The sequence below is a fragment of the Salmo trutta genome, chromosome 4, assembly GCF_901001165.1.
Source record: "Salmo trutta chromosome 4, fSalTru1.1, whole genome shotgun sequence".
NCBI classification, from domain to species: domain Eukaryota; kingdom Metazoa; phylum Chordata; class Actinopteri; order Salmoniformes; family Salmonidae; genus Salmo; species Salmo trutta.
The window spans coordinates 5,530,943-5,557,651 of NC_042960.1; the positions used below are offsets into that span (position 1 = coordinate 5,530,943).

Sequence of the window (26,709 nt, forward strand, 5' to 3'; positions counted from 1 at the left end):
ATCAAATGTCTAATCATATGGATAGGGATTGCATGCCAGCAGGCCCGAGCTAGCCAGATGATATGCAGACCAGTGACAATGCGCATGGGGCTACGTGGGTCTTTTCTCGAACAGCTGTGGGTATTTGAAACGTGTCAATCACAGGCAGGCGGTCACAGTTTCATGTAAGTTGAATGCATATTTATTTCTAATCCTTAGTATATTTTTCAAATCAGCCAGTTATTTCTGAATTCTTGGTATTTTAGAGTTAGAACGATGCAACCCCTATTGCTAAACTGAGCTGGCTAACGTCAATACTGTTATTTCACCACAGATACAACTATATAACTAACGTTACCCGGCATGTGCACACGTATATGTATAATTTCTAGGAACTTTACTTTCCAGACATAAAGTGAAATGTGTCCCTTGCTATGAAATACATGTCAGAATATTTTTTCTTTCAAAATCACACCAAATTCTTGTGAAGTTAGAGAGCGGGCTGCCATTAGACCACGCACTTCATGCGAGACTTCTTACACAGCAGGAATATGTTGCGGTTTGGGCAAAAGTTGGACTCAAATGTACATTTGATAGCGAGGGACACATTTCACTTTACGTCTGGTAAGTAGAGTTCCTAGAGATTATACATGTGTTTTTGTTGACAGGAAAGCCGGCTATAGTTGGATATTCCCCTGTAGTGTTCCTTACGTCCACCAACATCAGTTAGGGACCGTCTACATAGTGACAAATCGAATTTTAAAATGTCAATAGCTCTTTGACCATTACTCCTAAAACTTTAAAACTGGTTCTAGCTGACCCGATGGCGCAGAGACCTATTGCACACACTTTTTTGTCGATTTACATCTCGCACTATTTAAAATGTATATATTTTAATTTTTGAAATTCAACAGCGCCTTGGTCATGTGACCCACACCTCAAACAAGGTTCATAATGTGCACTCAGTGGGCCTACACATTACACCCCCTTTTTGACCAAGGAGCTATTGAAATTCAAATGTAAAAAAAGTTGGTACTTTGTTTACGCTCCATAATTTATTCAACTAGGAATATGGAATGCTGCTCACATTTCAACATGTTTGTTAGCTTTGGAAAGCAAATTAATGTCCAAATTGTGAAAATACGACCAGTGCAATGTTATGCGGCATTTTTCCAACAACATGACACTTGTTTTGAGTCTGTGGCTCAAGTGATTTTAAAGCTATTGAGGTTTGAAAGTGTGAATATCCAACCTGAAACTGTCTTTACTTCGGTGGATTATTTTCCATCGCCACCCACCAATCATATGCACTATGCACAGCTCAGGAAGTCCAACCAAGGATGCATTTGTAAATTCACAGAATAACTGATGAATTTACGAACACGCAACACCCGTTGAATATGACTTGTGTCAGTAAACGCCTACAAAAAAAAGTAATTAAATTGCTGCCGGCATCACAGTTACAGTAACCAACGCTCTAAATAACATGAAAACAGCCTAAATATCTCTGCTAGGGCGAGTAAAAGGGTCAGAGTGATTGTTCTCTAATTTGTGTCTGGAAGTAACTAGCAAGTTAGCCAGATAGCTTGGGTGCTTGACTGCCGTTGTCAGAACGCTCAGATCAACCCTACTCCTCGGCCAGAGCGTCCGTCCAGTGTGCGATCTGAACGCTCCGAATGCCTACATAGACTGTTCTCTCTGAAACCGCACGGAAAGCGGTACCGATGCACCAAGTCTGGGACCAACATGACCCAGAACAGCTTCTACCCCCAAGCCATAAAACTTCTAAATAGTTAGTCCGAGTAGCTATTGGTTAACTATTTAACTATCTGCATTGACCCTTTTTGATTCATCACATATGCTGCTGTTACTGTTTATTATCTATCTTGTTGCCTAGGCACTTTATCCCTACCTATATGTGCATATCTACATCAACTACCTCGTACCCCTGCACATGTCTCGGGTACTGGTACCCTGTGTATATAGCCACGTTATCATTTCTCACTGTATATTTATTCCCTGTCTTATTATTTCTCTTGTTTCTCTCTCTACATTGTTGGGAAGGGCCTGTAAGTAAGCATTTCACTGTTTGTCTACACCTGTTGTTTGCAAAGCATGTGACAAATACAATTTGATATTAATAGGACACCAGTCATATAGTAGATGCCGAAGGGAAGGGGATATGATTTGACAGCTGCTATCTGTCTGTCTGTCAGTCACGTGAGCACCAATCTCCCCTAGTCTTTGGTTTCACTGTCCATCCCACCCTCCCAATACTAGGATATTACTGGCATTGATACTATTACTGGTAATAGTATCAAAGACTAAGATACCTGATTCTCCATGGCAACAAGGAAAACACAAAGCAGACTTACTCTGTGGTCCTTTAATAAAAAAAACTACTGTGTGTCAAATATGGTGTGCTACAGGCTGGAGAAGAAACATGTAATTCTGGGGGACAACATCAAGCTGCTTGTTTCCAACATTAAGACTGTTTTTCACAGGAAATTCAATCCGCTTCATCTTCTGTTTCTTTGCCATGATACCGCTGAGTATCGCGACACTGGTGTCCTAACAACCGAAGTTACTGGAGCGTTCAATGTTTCGGTTGCAGAGTAGAAGTGGTTTTGGAGCCAGGTCTAGACTTGTATAGACTTTGAGTTGGAAGTGATGATTGTTATGTTTTATCCTCTCAACCAATGTGCCCACGCGCAGCTCACCTCGGACTGCTAAAACTGTAACTTAAAGTGGGTACCACCTCCGTGTTCACAGTAAACGCGCGCCGGAAGCTGCACAGAATTTTCACAATGTTCAAGTTTGCGCTCAGCAGGCTTGAAATTTGCTCAGTGCCGAAAAAACAATGAGATGGAACATTGCTCTCAACGCAGTTTTAGTTCCAACGGGCTAACTTGTGAATTGAATGACATCCAGAGCTAGTTATGATCAACTCCTCTGTTAAGCTATCTGCTCTGCAGTGTTGTCCAATGTCCACGGTAGGGATACTGACCTCTGGGGGACTCCTTGTTTCTGCCTGGAGGCCGGGCCTGGGGTGCTGTCAGAGGTGTCTCGGCCAAGCCCTACCGCCCCAGCCCCGGGGCTCATTTTCAGGAGTTCTGCAAATGAAAACAGCCCTATAGTGGCTCTCGTAAATTCTTCCACCGCGGAGCCCAGTTAAATCGATTCCGAGCCTTCGAGCTAACAAACTTCTTTGATCCCCTATATTATCAACTCCAGCTCTTTTTGTGTTTCTAATTTCCTCATCCCTGACTTTTTTTTGTTTTGTTTTCATCTCTCTCCAGCTGTTGTTTTCCAGCGCCACCCTGTACTAGGCCTATGTGTTGGACGTTTTCTTCTCCTCCCTTTTCGCCTGAGCCCTTGTAAAAATTCCCCTCTCTTTTCCTTTCCTTTGTCAATGGGAGAGGATTGCCAAAGCCTGTACATGTCCAAGGCACATTACACATTACAAGAAAAGCCCTAACTGTCGTCCAGCTGCATTTTGGTTGAGTGGCACGAGGCTGTCGTTTGATCCCTTTTGAACTTTATAAGTATCCCTAAAACCAAACACACATCGCCGAAGATGTCTATAATGTGATTTGCCCATTTGTTCCTGTAATGGAAAAAAACGGAGAAAACAATTAAAATACTTTTTTTTTTAAAAAACAGTTTATTTCATTTATTGTCATATGGTTTAGCTTTTTTGCTGTGTAATTCAATAATTTGGTTTGACCGAGTTGACCTGGAGCTTGTCGCCAATTTTTTGATTTCCAGACTCTGCACTGAGAAGAAACAGCTCCCTCCTTCCAAATTGCCAGAGAGAGAGCTAATGATAGAGGGAGGGGAAAAGAAGGGATAAGCTCATTTATTGACTTATTTTTATGACTATCAACATTTTATCCCCTGATTATTATCTTTCAGCTTTTCACCCCCTACAGACATGTACATTGTACTTCAATCAATCAATCACCTAACCAAACTTACATGTACATATTTCCTCAATAAATCACCCCATCTACCACGTTCCCCAGTGCACTGACTCGGTACCGGTACTCCGTGTGTGTGTGTGTGTGTGTGTGTGTTATTTATATATATATATATATATATAACGAGCCCTTTCCCAACAATGCAGTTCAAAAGTAGGAAAATTAACAAATGGATAAAAAGAAAGTAGTAACACAATAACATAATAAAATAACGAGAATAGAGATATACTACTTTCTTTTTATCCATTTGTTAATTTTCCTACTTTTGAACTGCATTGTTGGGAAAGGGATCGTTAGTAAGCATTTCACAATAAAGTCTACACTTGTATTCGGCGCATGTGACAAATAAAATTAGATTTGATTATCTCTGCATTGCTTGTGGAAGGAAGCCAGCCTCTTGAATATGATATCCCACATGCTCTATTATTATGCGCTAACATGCCTGTGTGCTGTAGCAGCAACCTGGGATTCTCTTGTGGTTGTCTTGTCTTTGGGGTGCTTCCAACTTCCCAGGTTCCCTGATGATATGAGCCTATATATTACATCCCTCATTTTTTAAATGTCTGTGCTGTACTGTAGCACAGAAATATAATTCTTAGAACATACTTTTCCATTTAACTGACGTGTGGATTGCCACAATTCTATTTCTCATTCTCTATTTCTCATTGTGTCTTGTGTTGGGGTTGCTTTCCCAAATTCCAGAATGTCTCTGCTTCAAGTGTGTCTTGTATTTGTAAATACCTGTGGTTCTTTCTCACTGGTAGGTTCTGTTTTCTGGTTCTAGGTTCCTAGTAACACGCTCCCTACCCCTGGTCAAGATGTCGGGTCACACTCCCTCCGTGATGAGGCTGGAACAGCGGGCAGCCGAGGCCGACCACATCATAGACTACCTCAAACAGCAGGTCCAGCTGCTCAAGGAGAAAGCCAGTAAGAGACACCAAAAGCGTGCACACACACACACATAAGCAAACATAGAGATGCATGCGCACACTCAATCTCAAGCAGAGTATGGGGTCATTGAAAATCCTTCTAAAAAGATAAATCACTTTTTGAGTTTGACCTCTACTCTACATGAGTGCACATTCTCAGGGCGCAGTAGCCTAGCCGGAGAAACGGTTTAAAGCCAAAGTTGGGGAGGGAAAGAGGCTGTAGGATGAAACGAAATGATACATGTTTGACCCTATAAAAGTCTGACAGAAGCATTCTGTCTGAACATAGAGGTGCAGGCCACCGTCAGAGAAGAGAAGAAACTGATGGTGGAGAACACCAAGCTGAAGAGGGACATCGAGCAACTGAAGCAAACACTGCTGGAGAAGGAGAAGAGCAGAGGAGGTACGTAGTTTGTTGGTGACGGTGTTCCATCCTCTGTCACGTCCTGTTTAACTTCTGCTAAGACCTCCTCTGAGATTAAATACTGATGCTGTTCAGACTGCGATTGAGAATAACTTCATTTTTCCTGAGGGGGAACTTGATTCTTCAAAGAACAGACGCCATTCCTTTGGTACGGCCTTGATGTTATCAACCACATAGCTATAGCTAGCTGTAGGGTAAAGTTCTCACACTTGAGTGGTTGACGGTGTCTGAGGCAACTCATTAGCGACACATTGTTTGTTTAGCTGTATTAGTAACAGTCCTAGATCTTAATAAAATGCCTTCTCGTCTCAGTGTAATATTACAACCAGACCTTTTTTTTAACTATCAAAGTTCAAACAAATAATTGAACTCAAGTGCCCAAGTATGTCCGTCATTAGAGCCATGATGGGGGGTACTAGGCAAACCCCCCCCCCCCCCACCCCCCCCCCCCCCCCCCCCCCCAACTGCCAAACTCAAACAACATGCCGTCTGCGTGACTGGCGGCGTGCTACAACCCTGTTGTGATATCGCGCCTCTGTCATGCATTAATATACAAGGGCAAACAGTCTCTGTGATCATTAACACGTCAGTAATGGCTTCCAGAGAGGAGAACTAGGTGGTAAGAAACCAGAGGATTCGTACAAATAGGCAATGTAGCCCTCATCAAAAGGCTATCTCTACATGTTATTTTTGGAGCGCTCAGGAATGTGTGCGAAAAGGACTGCAGAATTATGTTTTAAGTTTTTCCACGTATCCAATTCCGCTGTTTATTTTTGGCGTTTGTTTCAATGGGGCTTTGTGATGCTGTAAAATAAGCTAAATCACAGTTTTGTTATGGAGATGACTAACTGAAGTAAAGTAAATACCTTCATGGGTTCTGTCTGGGCATTCTGAGCAACAGAGAACGACATGGCAAGAGCAGGAGGAATGACAGCATTTTTAAAAGGTTAATCGCCATGTTGTTTTAAAGGTAAACCTTTGAAGTTCCAAACCTCAGCTCTCAACATAGAATTAAAACGTGGATAAAGTATGACTTTACGTCCAAACTTCAACCTGAAATGATGGATTCCCCACCCAAAAACAATCCGGAGATTGATTGAGAAGATTTAAAACTATATTTCCTTGTTTTCCGTGTTGCCATGGACACTGTCATTTTCCATTCAAAACAAGCTTTAGGAGGCTGGTCTTTCCTCACATTGGGTCTATAAATAAGGTTTTCTCTATCATTAAGCAAAATGATGTTGCTGAAACTAATTAGGCAAAGTACAGCTCGATGAAGAACCTTCACATCCAACGATCCCTCGCCGTCATTCTCAATCCAAAGTACCATCTGTCAGGGTCGATGGCTTCGTTATCCCCCTTTCATACTATCGTACCCACCCAAACCGTACTGCCCTGCTTCGGATATTTTATTTTCGCATTGTTCTTTCCTGAACGATTCCAGCAACTATGGTGGATGCATAGCCAGGCCAGCTCAGTATGGCTTGGCTCAGTAGTGTGAAAAAGGATATTAATAATGCCTCTGGGTTCAAACGCAAAATAGCCAACCTGAAGATGTATTGTCTATTGGAACTTGCTACAGTATCATGCTACAGTATCATACAGCCTATCTGAAGATGTATTGTCTATTGGAACTTGCTACAGTATCATGCTACAGTATCATACAGCCTATCTGAATGGTAATGCAGAGGAGCGTTCAACTCCAGTTCTGCTGGTTTTTATCCATCCCTTATAATCAGCCTCTGATCTCCACGTTACAAACCACTTCCCTGGATTCTAACCAGTAGCATCACATTAAAACCAGCAGTACTGCTGTAACTGGAGTTGAATATCCTCACTCATGGCTCAGTGGGTTAGTTGGAGCATAGTGCCGGCAACACCAGGGTTCTGGGTTCAATTCCCGCATGGGCCAGATGTACTTAAGTTTGTATTGCGAAATCTGTAATGCTTCAGCTTTACAGACTGAATAGAGCCCTAAGTCTCTTTTGGATAAAAGTGTTAAATTAATCTTCTCTCTGTTTTTTCCTTCTGCAGTGAGGGAGGTGGCCATGCCAACAGCAGGAGACTCGAGTGTCCAGTGTGCCTCCAAGTCCACACCTCCTCAGCCATCATCCCCAGCAAGGTCCTCCACCTCTCTTGTTGTCACTGCCAGCCCCCCTCCCAAAAACAGCGAGGGCAAGAAGAATAAACCAGAGAAAAAGGGTAAAGCAAAGCAAGAAGTGACTTGTTGTTGAAATTGCAGGGCCCTTCCACATCTGTGATTTCACACACTCATAATTGTCAAACCCCTCAACGTTCCACCACACTAAAGTGAAATATGTCATATTTGGTTTTTCGATTTGTCAGCAAAAATTGAAGTAGGCCTAAGCACCTCTTCAATGACAATTTGAGTTGAAGTGCTCCATGATTTAGCTTTGGGATGTTTTTTTTTGTCTGCACTTCACTGACATTTCTTTCCATTTGGAACACAAGCCCTTGTCTTAGATCCAGCGTTTCCATCAATGCTTGGCTGGATGCAGCGATCTGTCTGTACTTTAATGGCCATTTGTGATTTCCCAGGCAGGTATTCTCCATCTGAATTTCTAATATCTGGCGATAATGGACGAAAGGCGCAAGGGGAATCTGCAAATAGAGGGGATCCGTTTCATACTTTGGCCTAACGTTTACATTTCCAATGTTACAGACGGACCTTTTCCCAAAACAAATGAACTTTCTCCGTAACCTTTCTGTGGTTTATCCTGAAATAGATTTTTAACCTTGATGATTTTAATAAAATTGTAAAAACTTATTGACTTGTTTCGGTGATGAGAGAATAGTCTTAGCAGAATTGTCAATGCTGTAATGAGAGACAGGCAGAATTCCGGTTTGGATGTTTATATTGTGTCGACGCCATTCATCTTGAGGCTTTGCACATCCACCCCAGGGCTAAACCAGAGATGCTATAATGCAGTGTAATATAACATGCTGTTCATTTCCTCGGTGTCAAATTAGATCTAAAAACGTGTTTTCAGCTAAATGATTGAAATGCAGCGGTGTTGGGTTTTATTCTTTTGAACTTTTTGGGGTTTATTATTAAAATTATATTCTATATACAATAAATCAGTCAAAGCCTCGTTCCACTCAGACGTCAAACCCATCTGGGCTAATTAACTGTCACGGCAACAAATTAGGAATGATCTTCCCCAGATTATTTACAAGGTTATAATTCAGAGAAGAAGAAGAAGAGAATGCTTTGCGATGTAGACTGAACCGGTTTGTATCTGGCTTTTCTGACTGCCAGATGTCAATGGAAAACAGAGCAGTAAATACCTGATGCTGTTTGGTTTTTATCTCCGCTGTTGCAGATTGCTTTGTTTTAGTACGTGTGGATATCCTCGTTTCTACACAAAGGCTTTGATGTGACTGTGTTCGCAACTCACCTAAACAATCATCGCCTGGCAATCAAATAAATCATCCGGCCCATGGTGTGGTGCTCTGCTGCTCAGGGGCCAGGGCGGATGACGTCGCACATCAATACGCTGTTTTCGTAACAGTGCAGAAGTTGACAGGGGCGTTAAGTAGGTAGCCCAGAGGTTAGAGAAGTGGACCAGTAGGTTGCTGGTTCGAGCAATAGGGGAGTTGAGCTCCCAACTGGAAGGTTCTCACCATCTAGAAAATAAATCAAGGAGACGAGACTAGGAGACGAGACCACTTCATACTATCCACCCCATATCATTGGAAGGGTCTGGCACGCTACAACACCCTAGTATCCGTGCAAAGCTTGTCGGGGCCTAAGTTTTAATAGTGGTATTGGTATTTGCTTTAAGTCTACTCAGAATTCTGGTGGAAAAGTAAATGTACTATTACTTAACGCCTGCGGTGATCACAGTCAAGAATGGCACGCTGGGGCTTCAGAGTCGCCGTGCAGATTTGTTTTCACTTTGGGGTAAATTGGATCGGAACAGTCAAGATGGCTGAACCACTCAGCATAGTTTCCACACAGACTAGGTTCAAATGGATCCTAATGAGTCCTCAGGGAACACTACCAAAGCAGTGGGCTTAACATAATCTCAAAAAAGTCTTGCATTAGATGCCTGGAAAAAATATCTTCTCTGGTGGACCTTTAATGTAATAAAGGCAGGGAGTCAGTATGGCATCCCTTAACTCAGTCCAGTATACTATACCTGCTGTGGCAGAGCCTGTATTGTAGCTTATATAATATATACCATTTGAACAGACACCTTTATCCAAGCGACTTAGTCATGCTTGCATACATTTTACGTATGGTTGGTCCTGGGAATCAGACCCACTATCCTGGCGTTGCAAGCACCATGCTCTACCAACTGATCTACAGAGGACCACAGTGACACAGCTACAGAGGACCACAGCTACAGAGGACCACAGCTTTGTCGAGCTACTTTACATGCCAGTCAGTCATACAAACTCACTCTTTTCCAAAGTGACTTAAGTTCATATCGTGTGTGTGTGTGTGTGTGTGTGGGGTGGTTTAACCCTTTCCTCTCTGTGTGTCCTGTCACAGAGAAGGGAGAGAAGAAGCCTGCGGCCCCCCAGGAGGAGGCTAAGGTGACGTGTCACGTCTGGACATGAGGGTGGGACGCATCGTCACGGCCGAGAAGCACCCGGACGCCGACTCACTCTATGTGGAGCAGGTGGACGTGGGAGAGGCAGCCCCCAGGACGGTGGTCAGCGGGCTGGTCAAGCACATACCCATAGATCAGGTACTGGAATGCACAGCCTAGTACCAACACAGCCTAGTACCAACACAGCCTAGTACCAACACAGTCTAACCAAATGTCAGGTCCACTCTGAAAAATCAGATCAGCTCTGAATAAGATCCGATGTGAAAAGATCTGATGTGATTGGTCAAAGGACAAATTTGTGGAAAAAAAAGTTCAGAAATTGGCTACCTGTCTAAATGCAGCCAAAGAGCCTCATAATGTCAAGTATTCACGCAAGGCCTGTGTCAGTCAGACAACTCATTGGGTTGTTACCAGACCAACTCGTCGGGTTGTTACCAGACAAATGCCCCTTTGGAATGTTTTGTGTGTCTGGAACCCAGTCTGCCCTCCGACAATACAGAGTAAGACTGTTACTGTGCTTAACGGTCATTCAGGAAGACTTGGAAGGCTGACCTAGTAGACTACAAAGCTCTCTACATGCTTTTGGTAGTCAAATAACATTGGTTTTAAAGATTGCTGTTTTAACACTACTGTGTGTTTCTTTTGCCTTATTTTCACTATAATAAATTCAGCTGTTTTTATTTGACACACGGGTGCTATAACTCTGGCTAGCCAGGGCCATGTTCTGGTTTTAATAGCCCATGTAAAGTGACTACTCCAATGTAGTCTGTGTCAGGGTTCACGTGACGCTTTTTAATGTCTACGACGTAGGTTTCTGCACACACAGACTTGGTTTTCACTTAGTCATTGCCCCGGAATTTACGATTTGTCTCCGAGACGCAAAAGTAATTTGTTTGCTGTCTTATTCACCTAGCAGAAGTCCAGTTTCTCTTTACAATCAAACCTCTTTTCTCGGTTTGCCTCTTTTGATTAATCTCCAAAACATAGGGAGTCTTTGTACATCCTGATTTACATAGACAATGTATAATCTTTATAAATGAAAGCACATGCACGTTGGACTCTTTGTACCCAAACACTGTCGGAGTCATATATCTATGGTTCTATGAGAAGATTAATTGGGAATGACATTTTTTATTACATTTTTATATAAATGTATTGAAAGACTTGTAGTTACGTAGCTATCTGCTACATTACTAAGCTAGGGCCTACATTTGTTTGACAATCATTTTTATAGCATTTTAATGTACGTTCTGTAGTTGAAGTGTTAAGTGTTTCTTCACCACTGAAATAACCTTTTTCACTGAGACATTTGTCATAAGCCGTAGTCAATTACACAGAGACTCCAAGACAGTCCAAGCACATGTCCCTGTAATGACTGGATTTCATTTTGGTCATTTAAAGAGAGAATGCCTTCTTCCTTCCACACCGGTGCTTGACGAGCAGCCTTCTTCCTTCCACACCGGGGCTTGACGAGCAGCCTTCTTCCTTCCACACCGGGGCTTGACGAGCAGCCTTCTTCCTTCCACACCGGGGCTTGACGAGCAGCCTTCTTCCTTCCACACCGGGGCTAGACGAGCAGCCTTCTTCCTTCCACACCGAGGCTAGACGAGCAGCCTTCTTCCTTCCACACCGGGGCTTGACGAGCAGCCTTCTTCCTTCCACACCGGGGCTTGACGAGCAGCCTTCTTCCTTCCACACCGGGGCTTGACGAGCAGCCTTCTTCCTTCCACACCGGGGCTTGACGAGCAGCCTTCTTCCTTCCACACCGGGGCTTGACGAGCAGCCTTCTTCCTTCCACACCGGGGCTTGACGAGCAGCCTTCTTCCTTCCACACCGGGGCTTGACGAGCAGCCTTCTTCCTTCCACACCGGGGCTAGACGAGCAGCCTTCTTCCTTCCACACCGGGGCTAGACGAGCAGCCTTCTTCCTTCCACACCGGGGCTAGACGAGCAGCCTTCTTCCTTCCACACCGGGGCTAGACGAGCAGCCTTCTTCCTTCCACACCGGGGCTTGACGAGCAGCCTTCTTCCTTCCACACCGGGGCTAGACGAGCAGCCTTCTTCCTTCCACACCGGGGCTAGACGAGCAGCCTTCTTCCTTCCACACCGGGGCTAGACGAGCAGCCTTCTTCCTTCCACACCGGGGCTTGACGAGCAGCCTTCTTCCTTCCACACCGGGGCTAGACGAGCAGCCTTCTTCCTTCCACACCGGGGCTAGACGAGCAGCCATCTTCCTTCCACACCGGGGCTTGACGAGCAGCCTTCTTCCTTCCACACCGGGGCTTGACGAGCAGCCTTCTTCCTTCCACACCGGGGCTTGACGAGCAGCCTTCTTCCTTCCACACAGGGGCTTGACGAGCAGCCTTCTTCCTTCCACACCGGGGCTAGACGAGCAGCCTTCTTCCTTCCACACCGGGGCTAGACGAGCAGCCTTCTTCCTTCCACACCGGGGCTAGACGAGCAGCCTTCTTCCTTCCACACCGGGGCTAGACGAGCAGCCTTCTTCCTTCCACACCGGGGCTAGACGAGCAGCCTTCTTCCTTCCACACCGGGGCTAGACGAGCAGCCTTCTTCCTTCCACACCGGGGCTAGACGAGCAGCCTTCTTCCTTCCACACCGGGGCTAGACGAGCAGCCTTCTTCCTTCCACACCGGGGCTAGACGAGCAGCCTTCTTCCTTCCACACCGGGGCTTGACGAGCAGCTTAACAGAATCCTTACTTTTCTTTTCTCGTCAAGTCATTCATTGTGCGAGAGTCGACGTGACGACAGACCATGCATACAAGACATTGAGCCTTCCCTGTTTCAAGGAACATACTGGAGTTTGAAGAACGACATGAGGAGTAAAAAGCTAAACACTTTCACTGGCAGCAATGTAGAGGGCCCACTGGCAGCATGTTGATTTGAGTGCCCTGGCATGTTTGTCCCTTGTACGTTGGCCGGAATAAGGAAACTCTGGAAACCCAAATCCTAGCGTGTTTGGATTGTGTTCAGTTTTAACCTTTGACAAGTGATTTCAGGCCTCATTGCCATTACATGAAATTGAATGTCAACCCCTCAATTGAGGAAATCACATAATCACAGGGTGAGAGTAGAGCTGTGACATACACACACAAAACTTGACTTCTGTAGTCCGCACATCCGACCGATTCCAAAACTGACGTCACACACTCTTTCCCCGCTAAGCAAATGGCGCTTGAGGAAGAAAAGCTGCCGCAAGAAAGGCTGTCAAAACAATGTGTCACACTGAAGGGAATGTATGCAGATGTATGTCAACATTTACTTTTTAAAAGGATGTTTCCAAAATGAAGACCTCATTATTTTCCTAGCTGTGACACGCACTATGACTTTGTACACTGTATTCTCTCCATCCTTTTCTCTTTTGATGGAAATGGCTTCTGGCCTTCTCAGAGTTTGGGTAAGCCTCCGAGGTCACTCCACAGACATGAAAGAATAATGTTGTTTTCTCTCGCTCTTCTTGGTTTCTGAAATAAGGCACACCATACACACAAACCATATGCCGCCGGAGGCAGTCATTATACATGACAAGATTGGACATGGGGGAATTGTGTGAATAGGTTTCTGAAAACCACAGTACTGCAAAGAGATCGAGAGTGGAGACCACACCAATTGGTGTTTTCTCTTCTCAACAAATCAATCAAGTCATAAAGTAGGCCGTTCATTCTGAAGACAGCACTGTAAGATGCCTTGTGTGGTTTGTACAGAATCAAAGCAGCGCTCCCTAATCTCTCTCTACTAGTAAAATATATATTCTTTATTTCAATACTTTTTCGTCTTGTCCGTCAGAATGTTAAATATATGTTTTTAATATCTCTCTCAGTATAGTTGTAAACCTTTTCCCTTTCTCTTATCCCCCTCCCCCTCAGATGCAGAATCGCATGGCGGTGCTGCTGTGCAACCTGAAGCCAGCTAAGATGAGAGGCGTGGTGTCCCAGGCCATGGTGATGTGTGCCAGTTCCCCAGACAAGGTGGAGATTCTAGACCCTCCCAGCGGTGCCATGCCCGGGGACAGAGTCATCTTCCAGGGCTTCCCAGGTACTGTAACACCCCTGACCATCTTGGCCCGTATCCACCAAGTCTCAGAGTAGGAGTGCTGATCTAGGATCAGTTTGCCTTTTAGATCATAATGAAGAAGATTCTATGGACAGGTCCTAGATCAGCACTCCTTTTCTGAGAGGCTTTGTGAATATGGGCCCTGACCTCTAGGGTCTACTTCATCAGCCTGGTTAAACTAGACTGAATGCTGCACTCAATGGGGAGCACAGTGTTCAGTCTGGTTTAGCCAGGCTACTTTATCATACCCTCTACAGCTCAACCTGCTTTTGACTCTAGACCTGCTTTTGACTAAGCTAATAAGCTGTAACCAGGAAGTGACTGTCCCCACAGCCTTGTAGTTTTTCAACTTTTGAAGTTTTCTTTTATGATCTTCAATGTGCAAAAACATAACGTGATGGTCTTCAAGCACAAAAACTTCCTAAAGGGCATCTGGTAGAAGTACATTCATCCTCAAAACCATATTTTATATCTATCTTAAATGACTGGGTTTTCATGAATTTGATGATAGAATCGCAACGGCCATTCAAAAAAGCATGGGAAACGGAAGTAAAGTGGAAGTAGTCCAATTTTGTGCTCAAATTTGTTTACATCCCTGTTAGTGAGGACTTCTCCTTTGCCAAGATAATCCATCCACCTGACAGGTGTGGCATATCAAGAAGCTGATTAAACAGCATGATCATTACACACCTTAGGCTGTGGACAATAAAAGGCAACTCTAAAATGTCAGTTTTGTCACACAACACAATGAGGGAGCGAGCAATTGGCATTCTGAGTGCATGAATGTTCACCAGAGCTGTTGCCAGAGCGTTTAATGTTCATTTCTCTACCATAAGCCGCCTCCAACGTCATTTTAGAGAATTTGGCAGTATGTCCAACCAGTCCAGGACCTCAAAATCTGGCTTCTTCACCTGCAGGATCGTCTGAGGCCAGCCACCCTGACCGCTGATGAACTGAGGGTTTTTTGTCTGTAATAAAGCCATTTTTATGGGGGAAAATGTATTCTGATTGGCTGGGTCTGGGCCTGGCTCCCAAGTGGTTGGGCCTATGCCCTCCCGGCCCCTCCCAAGGCTGTGAAACCATAAATTAGGGCCTAATGAATTTATTTTATTTGATTGATGTCCTTATGAACTCTAACTCAGTAAAATAGTTGTAATTGTTGCATGGTGAGTTTTTATATTTTTGTTCAGTGTAAGTAGTTTGTTGACCAATTATTGGTTAGTTCATCTAGTTGGTTCAAATCCAGGCCATGTCACGTGGGTAACTGAATTAAATGTGGTAAAGTAGTTGAAGGCTTTCCACTGGTTGAAATAAAAGTAGCATACAATGAGTGTGGTATGATGGTGGACCACCACATTAGCTTTGGTTGGCCTTATTGCCTTTACATTTGTACATTAAATGACATGTGAAGAACCAACTGTCCTCTTGCCATCTTGCCAAGGGTAACAAAGGCTTTTTTTCTCTTCATATCTTTGAAGAGAGGAATCACAAAGCCTTCTCAAGACCCCACAGAGTTTTTCCTATTGCAGCGTTTACTCCTCTGTTCTCTTTAGTGATTGGAGCTAAATGGACTGTGACTGTTAACGGAATAGACAAACGAATCAACTCCCTCTGACTAAAGTGTAAGTCAGGTCCTCTTTTCCCACAATTAAATGTAAAGTATTTTGTCTTTTTTGTTATGTCGGACCCCAGTAAGTCCAGCTGCCGCCATTGGTGTCAGCTAATGGGGATCCTAATAAATCTGAATCCACAACCAAGCGTAGGGAGTTTAGGAGGTGGGAGAGTATTTGAAAGGCTCTAAATGCCTTGTTCAAGGACCTAGGACTGGTTTGATTCAGATGTAGAGAATTAAAGAGCTCTTCATACCAAATCACTCAACAAAACACAGCTTATGGAACTCATCATCTTTAACAGAGTGACTATACACTATCCCAGTGCCTTTTAACCATACTCCATGTTCAATGTCATGCCTGGGAAATGAACAGAAACCCGAACTAGAGGAAAGCCTGCCTGAACGTCATAAAATGTCCAACCTCATGCCTCGCCGGACGTTGAAGGGGGAAACCCACCACCATCAATGTGACTGGGATTTTAGATTTGTTCTTGTCAGGAGCTAATAAGAAAATATGGGGCTGGCAAAACAAAACGTTTTGGGGGGGTGGAGGAGGGGTGAGGAGAGGGGTTGTGAGTTGTGCGGTTGTTGGTAGGGAACAATAGCTGAACTGGGAGTTTCCCTGAGATAGAGAGGGAGAATAGGGACGAGGGAGTGTCCATCACACAGACACCCTTTCATCTTCTCTCTCCTCTTCTCCTTCCTTCTCCCGTCCCCTTTCTATTCTCCTCTCCCCTCTCCTTTCTATTCTGCTCCTCTCTCCTTTCTCTTTTCCTTCCCTCCTCTCATAGCGGCCCTTCCTCAAGCTGTTTGTTTAACGAGGGATCCCCCTCGGCCAAAAATACTTGTTTTACGACTACGCACGTCAATTAGAGCCACATTCAGGTTGGTCGCACAGAGAAGGACCACAGAATGGCGGAGAGGAGAGGAGAGGAGAGGAGAGGAGAGGAGAGGAGAGGAGAGGAGAGGAGAGGGGATGGAGGGAGGAGATGGGCAGGGGTGCTAAGGCGGTTTCTAGCTGTTCTGTACACACGTCTGGGTCGTTAAAAAAACATAGCCGCGGCGGTGATGGAAAACGCTTTCCAACAGGATGTGTTGACATTGAGGGATGATGGCCTATTATTCCCTCATTTTGACATTCCTTCTCTCTTATTTTGATGTCAGCTTTGGTCCCCCAGGATTCCAGATTTTTCTCCAGATTTTAGGGAGTTGTACTGTTGGAAAATTTGAGATTTTCCTATGAACTTTGGGAAACTTTCCAGAATTGTGCACCCCTATTTTATAGTGACATTTTTGTGCTAGCTAGTAGCACTAAGTGAGTCCAGCATTGGTCTTGGTGTGGATAGATCAGTAATTGCTCACACATTCACCAGCCCTAATGAGCATCCAGGTTCTTGTTCAAACTGTAGAGGGTGTCAAAGCTGGGAAAATTCGACAAAAAAATTCCTTCGCACATCTTCCAGTCTGTTTGTGATGATGAGTAGGAAAAGATCACACCCCAACAGAAGCACGTTATGAATCCAATGTGGAGTGCCAGTTATGAATCCATACAGATGCCCACTAATATCCAAACTGCCAATAACACAATGCTGAGGTAATGAAGAACTCCCTGACTCCATTAGTTGCCGACAAATATGGATGTTGTATACGTTTTGAATTAGCGCTAAAAGAGTAAAAGCTTCTGTAAAGCTTCTGGTTCAGCTTTTTTTACGTTTCAAAATCGACACTACGCCAAGGAAGTACTCCAGCAGCACAAACCAATGGTCTATCACAAGGCTACAGAAAGCTAGCAAGGCAGATAAAGTGTTGCCATTGGAGTTGTCATCTACTGTGGTTGCCCTGTCATGTCATCGAAACGAAGGAGGCACATTCCCCCTCCAATTTTATTCAAAAAGATACAAGCGATGCACAATGAGATATTCAATATGGCCCCCACAAAAAATCTAGTGCATAACACCACTGCATTGCTCCATACAAGGTGTACATGTCATCATAACTATCGGAGCTGTCATCTAGTTTCTCTCTCCTATGTTTCCAGGTGAGCCAGACAAGGAGCTGAACCCCAAGAAGAAGGTGTGGGAGGCGGTGCAGCCGGACCTGAAGACAGACGGCCAGTGTGTGGCCAACTACAAGGGAGCCCCCTTTGAGATCGCCGGCAAGGGAGTATGCAAAGCTCAGACCATGAGCAACAGCGGCATCAAATAAAGGAAGACGAATGCAGAGGACGGAGCCGTAGAACTAGAATGGTGGAGAAAAGTGGGATTGGGAAAAGTGTGAATGACCGCTCCAGTCATTTTATTTCTATAGGTGGAACTAGCGACGGTCCTTGTTCAGCCTGTGGAACTGCTACTCATCCATGGTGCTGAGGGTGATGATGTCGACGGAGGAAAATGAAATGTTTTGAAGATGTTCAATAAAAAGGTTATCAGTTGGTCTTAAACTCATTGCAGTTGATTTCTTGTTTGGTTCTTCTTTATAAAGCCTGACGTCCATCGTACAAGACTATACAAGTGTGTTTACATCCTAGAAATCCTTTATAATGCTCTCTAGCATTCTTAACTCATCCTGCAAGTCACTTTTGTGATTTATTATTTTGATTAGTGCTTTGATTTCTCTGGTTCGTTATGAGCCGAAGGGGAGAAATGGGGATGTCATTCTGTAAAGCCAACGAACAGACGGATCAATTTCACAGATGCTACGCAGCAGGCCTTTTGGATAGTTGGTAACAGAACGATGCTGAGATGCTAAGTTTGGTAACAGAATGACTGTTTGTGCCGTCACAAAGTGGAAATGCCCATGTACTCAGTCCTTCTACCACCATTCCTGTTCTCACAGTCATTAGCCCGCTCTTTAAGGTTCAGTCATTAGCCCGCTCTTCAAGGCTGTTGCTCAGCCCAGTTTTTCAGGATCAAAATATCCTGTGTTTAATTCTGTTCCTCCCGTCAGATTTGTTCCCTCTGGTTTGATCCAAAAGCCCAATCTGAACTAATCTCTTTCAATGGTACCCCTTCATATGCTACAGCTAAGGTCATGTCCCATGATATGACATGCACTTGTATTGCCTCGGTTTATTTGAAGGAATCTAATGGTTAACAGAATCACATGTTACCCATTCTAAACACAGCACTGGATCATTTTTATATAGGTGACATGTTCTGAAAAGAAGGCTCCTGGTACCAGTGTCATTTGCCTGGTATTACCATCCAGCCATATCCAGAACATTTACATTGTTTCCCTCAGGAAAGACCGTCTCCTACCATTACAACACACGCATTCCACGACAGCAAAGAAAATAATTTGATTTCTAACTGACCAACACCTGAATCAAGGATCTCTTAGTATAATCTCAGGCAATCCGAACAACAAGGACTGGATCAAAAGTTCTAGCTCTCTAACACACCAGAGTGCACTGGGTTCCTCAGCCAGGGACCATACCAGTCTGTCTGGGTCCTGGTTCTAGAATGGTCTGGGTCCTGGTTCTAGCAGGGCTGATTCATACGTCCTCATTGCCGGTCTGTTCTCTTGCGTCGATAGTAATCAAGTCCATGTACACACAGCCTGAACATCTGTAATTAGACTGAAGAAGCCGAGTGTAGCATAGCCTTGTGTTTAATGTCCCATTCATTCTGCCCTCCTTTGAGATCTAGCCCATCGGCAGCTTCAGTGTATTTCTGGGTTGTACTGTTCATAGTCGACCACATTTGTAGTTTTCATTATTATATGATGCTCTGTTTAGTGTGTGGATGTCATTCGCATGTCTGATGTGATGCATATTGTGAAATAATATATTTTGGCTAGTAACCGGACTGAAACAGACTACATGGACTTGCCCGAATGAACATGACCCTCATTCTCCTGTAGGATTGGGCAATTAGACTTAGATGAGTGTTCCAAGACCACTGGGGTAATGTTGAGACATGGGACACATCTCATCAGTTGGTCATGAGTGAATGAGAAAGAGAATAGTTTTTTTGGAAAGGATTTGATATGCGTAATTAAAATGGTGGAAATCTGACAGTATCTCAGAAGTCAAAACCATCCTCCTACAATTTTGTTTCCAATACCCTCAAAAACATTATCTCACGTCTCACCCACAACATTTCACTCAAAGCAACAGATCTGAAAGGACTTGATAGGTGGTGGGAAAAACCTGTTCATATATCAGTAGTGAAGAAGGGGAGAGCTTTCGAGAGTATTGGAGTGTTGCTGTTATAGGATTATTTCCTGAGTAATTATTTAATATTTATGGCAGTTAAACTCATTGCTGATATGTTGGGAATTTGTGTTACACTAAATATCTGTCTTTACCTGGTAACTAATTATCCTTTTTCCTATTGGCAAATGCTTTAATTGTGTAGGGTTAAGCTTTATTGTTACAGGAAGTGAGACAGTTCTAGTTCCGGTGGCTGATGGTGTTCAATGTGGTTTGACCATTAAAGCTGCTGAATAGTTATCCATCTCCGCCCAGTCCTTGCTCCTACAGAAAGTCATCCTGCACCTGTACTTGAACCCTCAACTTACTTGGTGATGGAGACAGTGAACCATTCCTATCTAATTCCTCCACTTACTGTATGTCTGACGGCTATGATGACAGCTATGATGATGGCTATGATGACAGCTTTGATGATGGCTATGAGGGCGGCTTTGATGGCGGCTATTATGACGGCTTTGATGACGGTTATGATGACAGTTATGATGGCGGCTATGATGACAGCATTGATGACGGTTATGATGATGGCTATGAGGACGGCTTTGATGGCGGCTATGATGACAACTATGATGGGGAAGGGAAAGGGGATACCTAGTCAGTGGCACAACTGAATGCATTCAACCGAAATGTGTCATACGGATTTAACCCAACCCCTCTGAATCAGAAAGGTGCGGGGGGCTGCCTTAATCGACATCCACGTCATCCGTGCCCGAGGAGCAGTTGTTGTTGTTGGGGGTTTACTGCCATGCTCAAGGGCAGAACGTTACATTTTTCCACTTTGCCGGCACAGGGATTCTAACTAGCGACCCTTCGGTTACTGGCCTAACACTCTTAACCGCTAGGCTACCTGACAGCTATGACTGGAAAACTTCAGTTAGCTTTTTAAACATGTCAGTACCTAGCATGTCCATGATAGCACAAGTTACTCAACCAGTGGCTAAAAGCTGAAACTTCCTAAAAGCGGTAACGTGCATGAGGACTGTCTCTCCTTTTTCAACACCATCGGACTGTTCGTTAGGCCGAGTTGAGGTGTGACAATCATCGTGTCATTAAAAAGTGTTGATTCATCCAGTTCAGTTGATTACCTTTTTAATATTGCGTGATTTGATGTCATGTGATGCGAAGAAAATCTAATGTAAGTTCATGTGTTCCTGATTACTTCAAGACCTGTTGGATAATGTGTCAATGTGATGAATGGCTTGTTTTGGTTTCTGAAATGATTTATAATCTCTTGATTCCATGTTATCCTTTTGCTTGTGTTATGTAGTGAGAAAATCACTCTATGCCCGTTTGCTTTCCCTGTCACTATGTATAACACTGACCTCATCCAGACGGGTTTTGCGTCCCAAATGGCACCCTATTCCCTACGTAGTGCACTACTTTTGACCAGAGCTCGTGGTCAAAAGTGGTGCACTATATAGGGAATAGGATGCCATTTGGGATGCAGTCCTAATGTATAATCTCCGTGCTACATTCTTGTTGCGCCACACAACCACACTACAGTGTCACATGCCCCAGATTGTAGTAACCCCTAAACGCCATTATGTTTTAACTATGACACCGAAGATTGTGGACATGGGTTCAAATTGTGTTTGAGAGATCTCAGTGTTCAATTGTGTCTACCTGGAGTGCCAGATGGTCTGCGTTGCACTTTTAGGACTAGTCTATTGGTTCCATTGCGCCAGACAAGCTCAATTGAGCACAGTATAAGTATTTAAAAGATTTCAAAGACTATTTGAACCCAGGTTTGCAATGGAATATTGTAACAGATCATGGGACTGGAGTATACATGATTAATTGAACTGCCTTCGCACTTGAACAATGTTAACGATCAGAAATACAGGGAGAGGGATCAAATGCCAACTGAAACTGTCAGGGGAGAGTGTACTCCTTTTTCCATCTGTAGTAGTAAAAAGCGATAACCTCTTTTCTTTGGCAAGTGTAAGAAAGACTTGGTCCATGAACAGTTCTAGAATCTGTGAGCGGCACAATTTACACCGTTCTGAGGGCTCCTCCACGTCTACTTTGTGTTAGAAATGCTACAGATTTCTCTTTATATGTGTTAACTGAGTATCTTCGATCCTAACCTGGCAGGGCAGAGTGATCTAGTGGAATCTTGATTAAGCTTTTTGTAAACAAATAATACCAGAACTTAGATCAGTATTGTGGTATTTCCCCCGTTGCCCTATTTTAAAAGTGGAACAAAGGCGAGGAAAACCATGAAAATAATTTGTTTGGAAATTCTCATCTGAACGTAACACTGAACTAATTCATTAACAACAATGGCGGTCTTGAACACTACTGATTCAAAGGGGCCTGATGTATAAACAAAGACCATCAAAGCATACTTGTGCACTTACAGTCTCACTGCTATGAGCAACAAATAACAGGGAGCACGCACAGCACTTGGATCAACAGAGAGAGGAGAGGGACTGCCTAGATGGCCCAGATCCATTTCTATCCCTAGCCCCTGCCATGGCCCAGATCCATTTCTATCCCTAGCCCCTGCCATGGCCCAGACCCATTTCTCTCCCTAACTCCTGCCATGGCCCAGACCCATTTCTATCCCTAGCCCCTGCCATGGCCCAGACCCATTTCTCTCCCTAACTCCTGCCATGGCCCAGACCCATTTCTATCCCTAGCCCCTGCCATGGCCCAGACCCATTTCTCTCCCTAACTCCTGCCATGGCCCAGACCCATTTCTATCCCTAGCCCCTGCCATGGCCCAGATCCTTTTCTATCCCTAGCCCCTGCCATGGTCCAGACCCATTTATATCCCTAGCCCCTACGAAGGATCCATATGTACACTAAACCACATACTGTCCTACTAAGCTGTAATTAAAGTGTTATGTGACAAAACACAAACTGCCACAATAAATGTGACAAACAAGTGTGCAGTTAGACAGGGTACTAAGCATCACTGATTGACTGCACATTAATAAATGGTTAACACGTTCAAATGTGTTCAGTATGTCTTTAGTATCTTATCAAACCAACTAGTACAAACACTATGAAAAGCTTTATTAGGGAGGATTACAAATTATTCAAGACAACTTACCTCTTGTCAATATTAAATGTAGAGAGAGCGAGAAGGAGAGAGTGAAAACGCATACACAGAAAGTAGAAAGTAGTACATACAGGAAAAAACACTCTCCATGGACATATTTTGGCTTGAGCTGAAAGTCAGGCAGCTCTTTGCATGCTCCTCTGTGTGGTTTGATGGCTAGCCAATCAACACAGATTACCACAGCTCCTCTAAGCTATAAGCCATATAATGGGTCAGCAGGGACTTTTAAAAACGCTGGTTACGAACAGCAAACATTGCTTTTTTTGTCTCTGTGGCCATGTTGATTGTGCTTTTAAGAGCCCTTGTGCGACAACATTTGGATTTATAGGCTAAATGTGTTCACCTTGGTTAAGGTTCTATGCGGGACAGATTTCGACCTTTTGAGAAAGATTTATATTGATGTTTCAAAACACTAATAAGCAAATTATTGCACTGATTATTTAGCAAATAACGTGTAGCCTACATATAGTGCCTTCAGAAAGTATTCACACCCCTTGACTTTTTCCACATTTTGTTGTTGTCACGTCCTGACCAGTAGAGGGGGTAGTTGGGTCAGGACGTGGCAAAGGGGAGTGTGTGTTTTTTATTGTTTCATTGATTTTGGCCGTGTGACTTCCAATCAAGCACAGCTGTAGAGGGTTGTGGTTGATTGGGAGTCACACATAAGGTGCCTACTTTGCCTTGTGGGGTTGTGGGTGGTTGTTTTTGCACTGCGTTTCATAGCCTGCAGAACTGTTGCTGTTGTCACCTTTATTGTTTTTGTTAAGTGGATGCTTTACTCCTTTATTTGAAATTAAATATGAGTATTCACATACCTGCTGCGCCTTGGTTCATTTCAGAAGACAGCCGTTACAGTTGTATTACAACCTGAATTCAAATTGAGATTTAATCACTGGCCTAAACACATTGAGATTTAATCACTGGCCTAAACACAGTACCCTGTCATGTCAAAGTGGAATTATGTTTTTAGATTACAAAATAATAATAATTTAAAAGAAAATGCTGAAATATAACATAAGTTGCATGGACTCACTGTGTCCAAGAATAGTTTTTAACATGATTTTTTACGACTACTTCATCTCTGTACCCCACACATACAATTATCTGTAAGGTCCCTCAGTCGAGCAATGAATTTCAAGCACAGATTCAACCACAAAGACCAGGGAGGTGTTCCAATGCCTCGCAAAGAAGGGCACCTATTGGTAGATATATATATTTTTTAAAACAGACATTAAATATCCCTTTGAGCATGGTGAATTTATTCATTACACTTTGAATGGTGTATCAATACACCCAGTCACTCAAAGATACAGGCGTCCTTCCTAACTCAGTTGCCAGAGATGAAGGAAATTGCTCAGGGATTTCACCATGAGGCCAATGGTGACTTTAAAACAGTTACAGAGCTTAACGGCTGTGATAGAAGACTGAGGATGGTTCAACAACATTGTAGTTACTACACAATACTAACCTAATCGACATATTGAAAAGGAAGCCTGTACAGAATACAAATATTCCAAAACATGCATCCTGTTTGCAACAAAGCGCTAAAGTAATACTGCAAATAATGTGGCAAAGCAATTAACCTTTTGTCCTGAATACAAAGAATCCAATACAACACATTACTGAGTACCACTCTACATATTTTCAGGCATAGTGGTGGCTGCATCATGTTATGGGTATGCTTATAATCTTTAAGGACTGGGGAGTTTTATAGGATAAAAAATACATGGAATGGAGCTAAGCACAGGCAAAATCCTAGAGGAAAACCTGGTTCAGTCTGCTTTCTACCAGGCACTGGGAGATTAATTCACCTTTCAGCAGGACAATAACCTAAAACACAAGGCCAAATCTACACTGGAGTTGTTTACCAAGAAGACAGTGAATGTTCCTGAGTTACAGTTTTGACTTAAATCTACTTGAAAATCTATAGCAAGACCTGAAAAGGGTTGTTTAGCAGCGATCAACAACCAATTTGACAGAGCTAGAAGAATTGAGAAAAAAATCATGTTGCACAATCCAGATGTGTAAAGCTCTTAGAGACATACCCAGAAAGACTCACAGCTGTAATCGCTGCCAAATGTGATTCTAACATGTATTAACTCAGGGGTGTGAATACTTATATCCATTTGATATGTGTATTTGATTTTCAATCAATTTGCAATTTTTTTTTTTTTTAAAACATGTTTTGACAGAAAAAAATTAATTGAATCCATTTTGAATTCAGGCTGTAATAACAAAATGTGGAATAAGTCAATGTGTATGAATACTTTCTGAAGGCACTGTAAGTCCTCAAAGTAGCAACAACAGATTTATGCTAATTCTATTGAGCATCTCCCTCATTGCATGTCTTCTGTAGAACACAGAACAGGGTTCTGAAAGTTCTTGTTCTCTCAGTGCTGCTGTGTGAGGTGGATTTGGCAAAAACACACAGAGAACCAGTCCAGCCAGGCAACCACAATGTAGTAGCCTAAAACCATTCCCCTGTGAAATTCATAATGACAAACTGAACAACTTTGAACAAGTCTAGAAAACAAGAGAAACTCTGACAATTTCCTTCTGGGCCATACAGTTTACTACAGAATAATCCACCTCATTGGTTTCTGATTCAGGGGATGGTAGAAAACATGGTCACCGCATAATCCATCAGTAGAACAATACTACTGACATTGTCACTATGTCCCCATTGGGTCAGGAAAACAGCAGCAGTGAGAGCACGGTGTTGTTCTCGCCACTCTAGACAATACCCAACGTCACCATTTGTGAGTGTCCCTCCCATCCATTGGTGTCACAGAACTACTCAACACAGCCCTTGACTGGACTAATCAAAAATGTCGCTTACAGACAGTGATGACAGTTCTGCCAGTGCGACGGTAGTACCTGGCTGTCAGTCAGTCGGACAGACAGACAGCTTCTGTGGGGCTGAGCCTTCTGATGAGGCACTAGGGAGGTTGATTCAGTAGCTATGGCGACCACAGGAGGGCAGAGCCACACCATTAATAATAAACATTCCTAGACAGACACAGTGGGGAATGGGGATAGATTGGATTTACACAGGAGAATTCCTCAAAGATAAAGGATGTTGCATTCTACTACAGGATGCTACTGCACTTTTACTGTTTGCTGTCTCTCCGTCTAATTTACTTGACTACGATTATTACTATTCATTTCATATCTGCAGTGCTGACATATCTGGAATGGAAATGTGTTGGGTGCGATGGAAGAGAAGAAGAAGAACAGGAAGTGAATATATCCTACTGTATAGTTTGTGTATGTAAAGTCTCAATCAGCACCAATAGGCAAGGTCCCTCTGATAATTTAGCTCAAATGTATTTCATATATTTCATTTACGGGTGAAAGCAAGCACTTCATGTCTATGCTTAATGTGATGAAATATTACTTAATGAGCCAAAATTGAGTGAAGGAAAACTCAAATATCATAACAGGAAATGAGGATGTGGTTAGCATAGTTGCTGATTACCGGACAGACCCGTTTCCAAAACATGAAAAGGGAAGTGGGCCGAGTTGTGTTTTGACATGTGCAATGAGACAATCCCCTCAGTCTCTCACTAAACATATTCCTCTCAGACGGAGACTGAATGACTGAATCGCATATTTGAAATATGAAATGATTCATCAGGAATAATAGGGGCGTCTCTGGCTCACAATTTAAAGCAAATGATGGAAATGTCCAATGACAGCTGCAAAGAAGACTGCAGGGAAGTTGGCTGAAACCTTTGAGAAGTAACACACATACAGGATGACACCAGGGTACTGTCTGCTGTAAAACCACGACAAGCTCCGAGTCCAACGTTTCATGTCTGCTACTTCAGTGAGCTCATTCATTGTGCAGTGTGTGT

The 26,709-nt window shown here is 43.4% G+C and overlaps 1 protein-coding gene across 1 annotated transcript; it reads left to right on the plus strand.

The window, feature by feature from the left end:
• The first annotated feature begins 63 nt into the window (after window positions 1–63).
• On the plus strand, window positions 64–18,019 carry LOC115191723 (aminoacyl tRNA synthase complex-interacting multifunctional protein 1-like). Its single transcript, XM_029749578.1, is given in 9 exon segments — window positions 64–164; window positions 2,044–2,048; window positions 4,737–4,886; window positions 5,178–5,291; window positions 7,347–7,531; window positions 9,843–9,873; window positions 9,876–10,030; window positions 13,777–13,945; window positions 17,614–18,019. Coding segments are annotated over 9 exon segments (1,062 nt in total). The 5' UTR covers window positions 64–78; the 3' UTR covers window positions 17,781–18,019.
• Window positions 18,020–26,709: the final 8,690 nt, after the last annotated feature.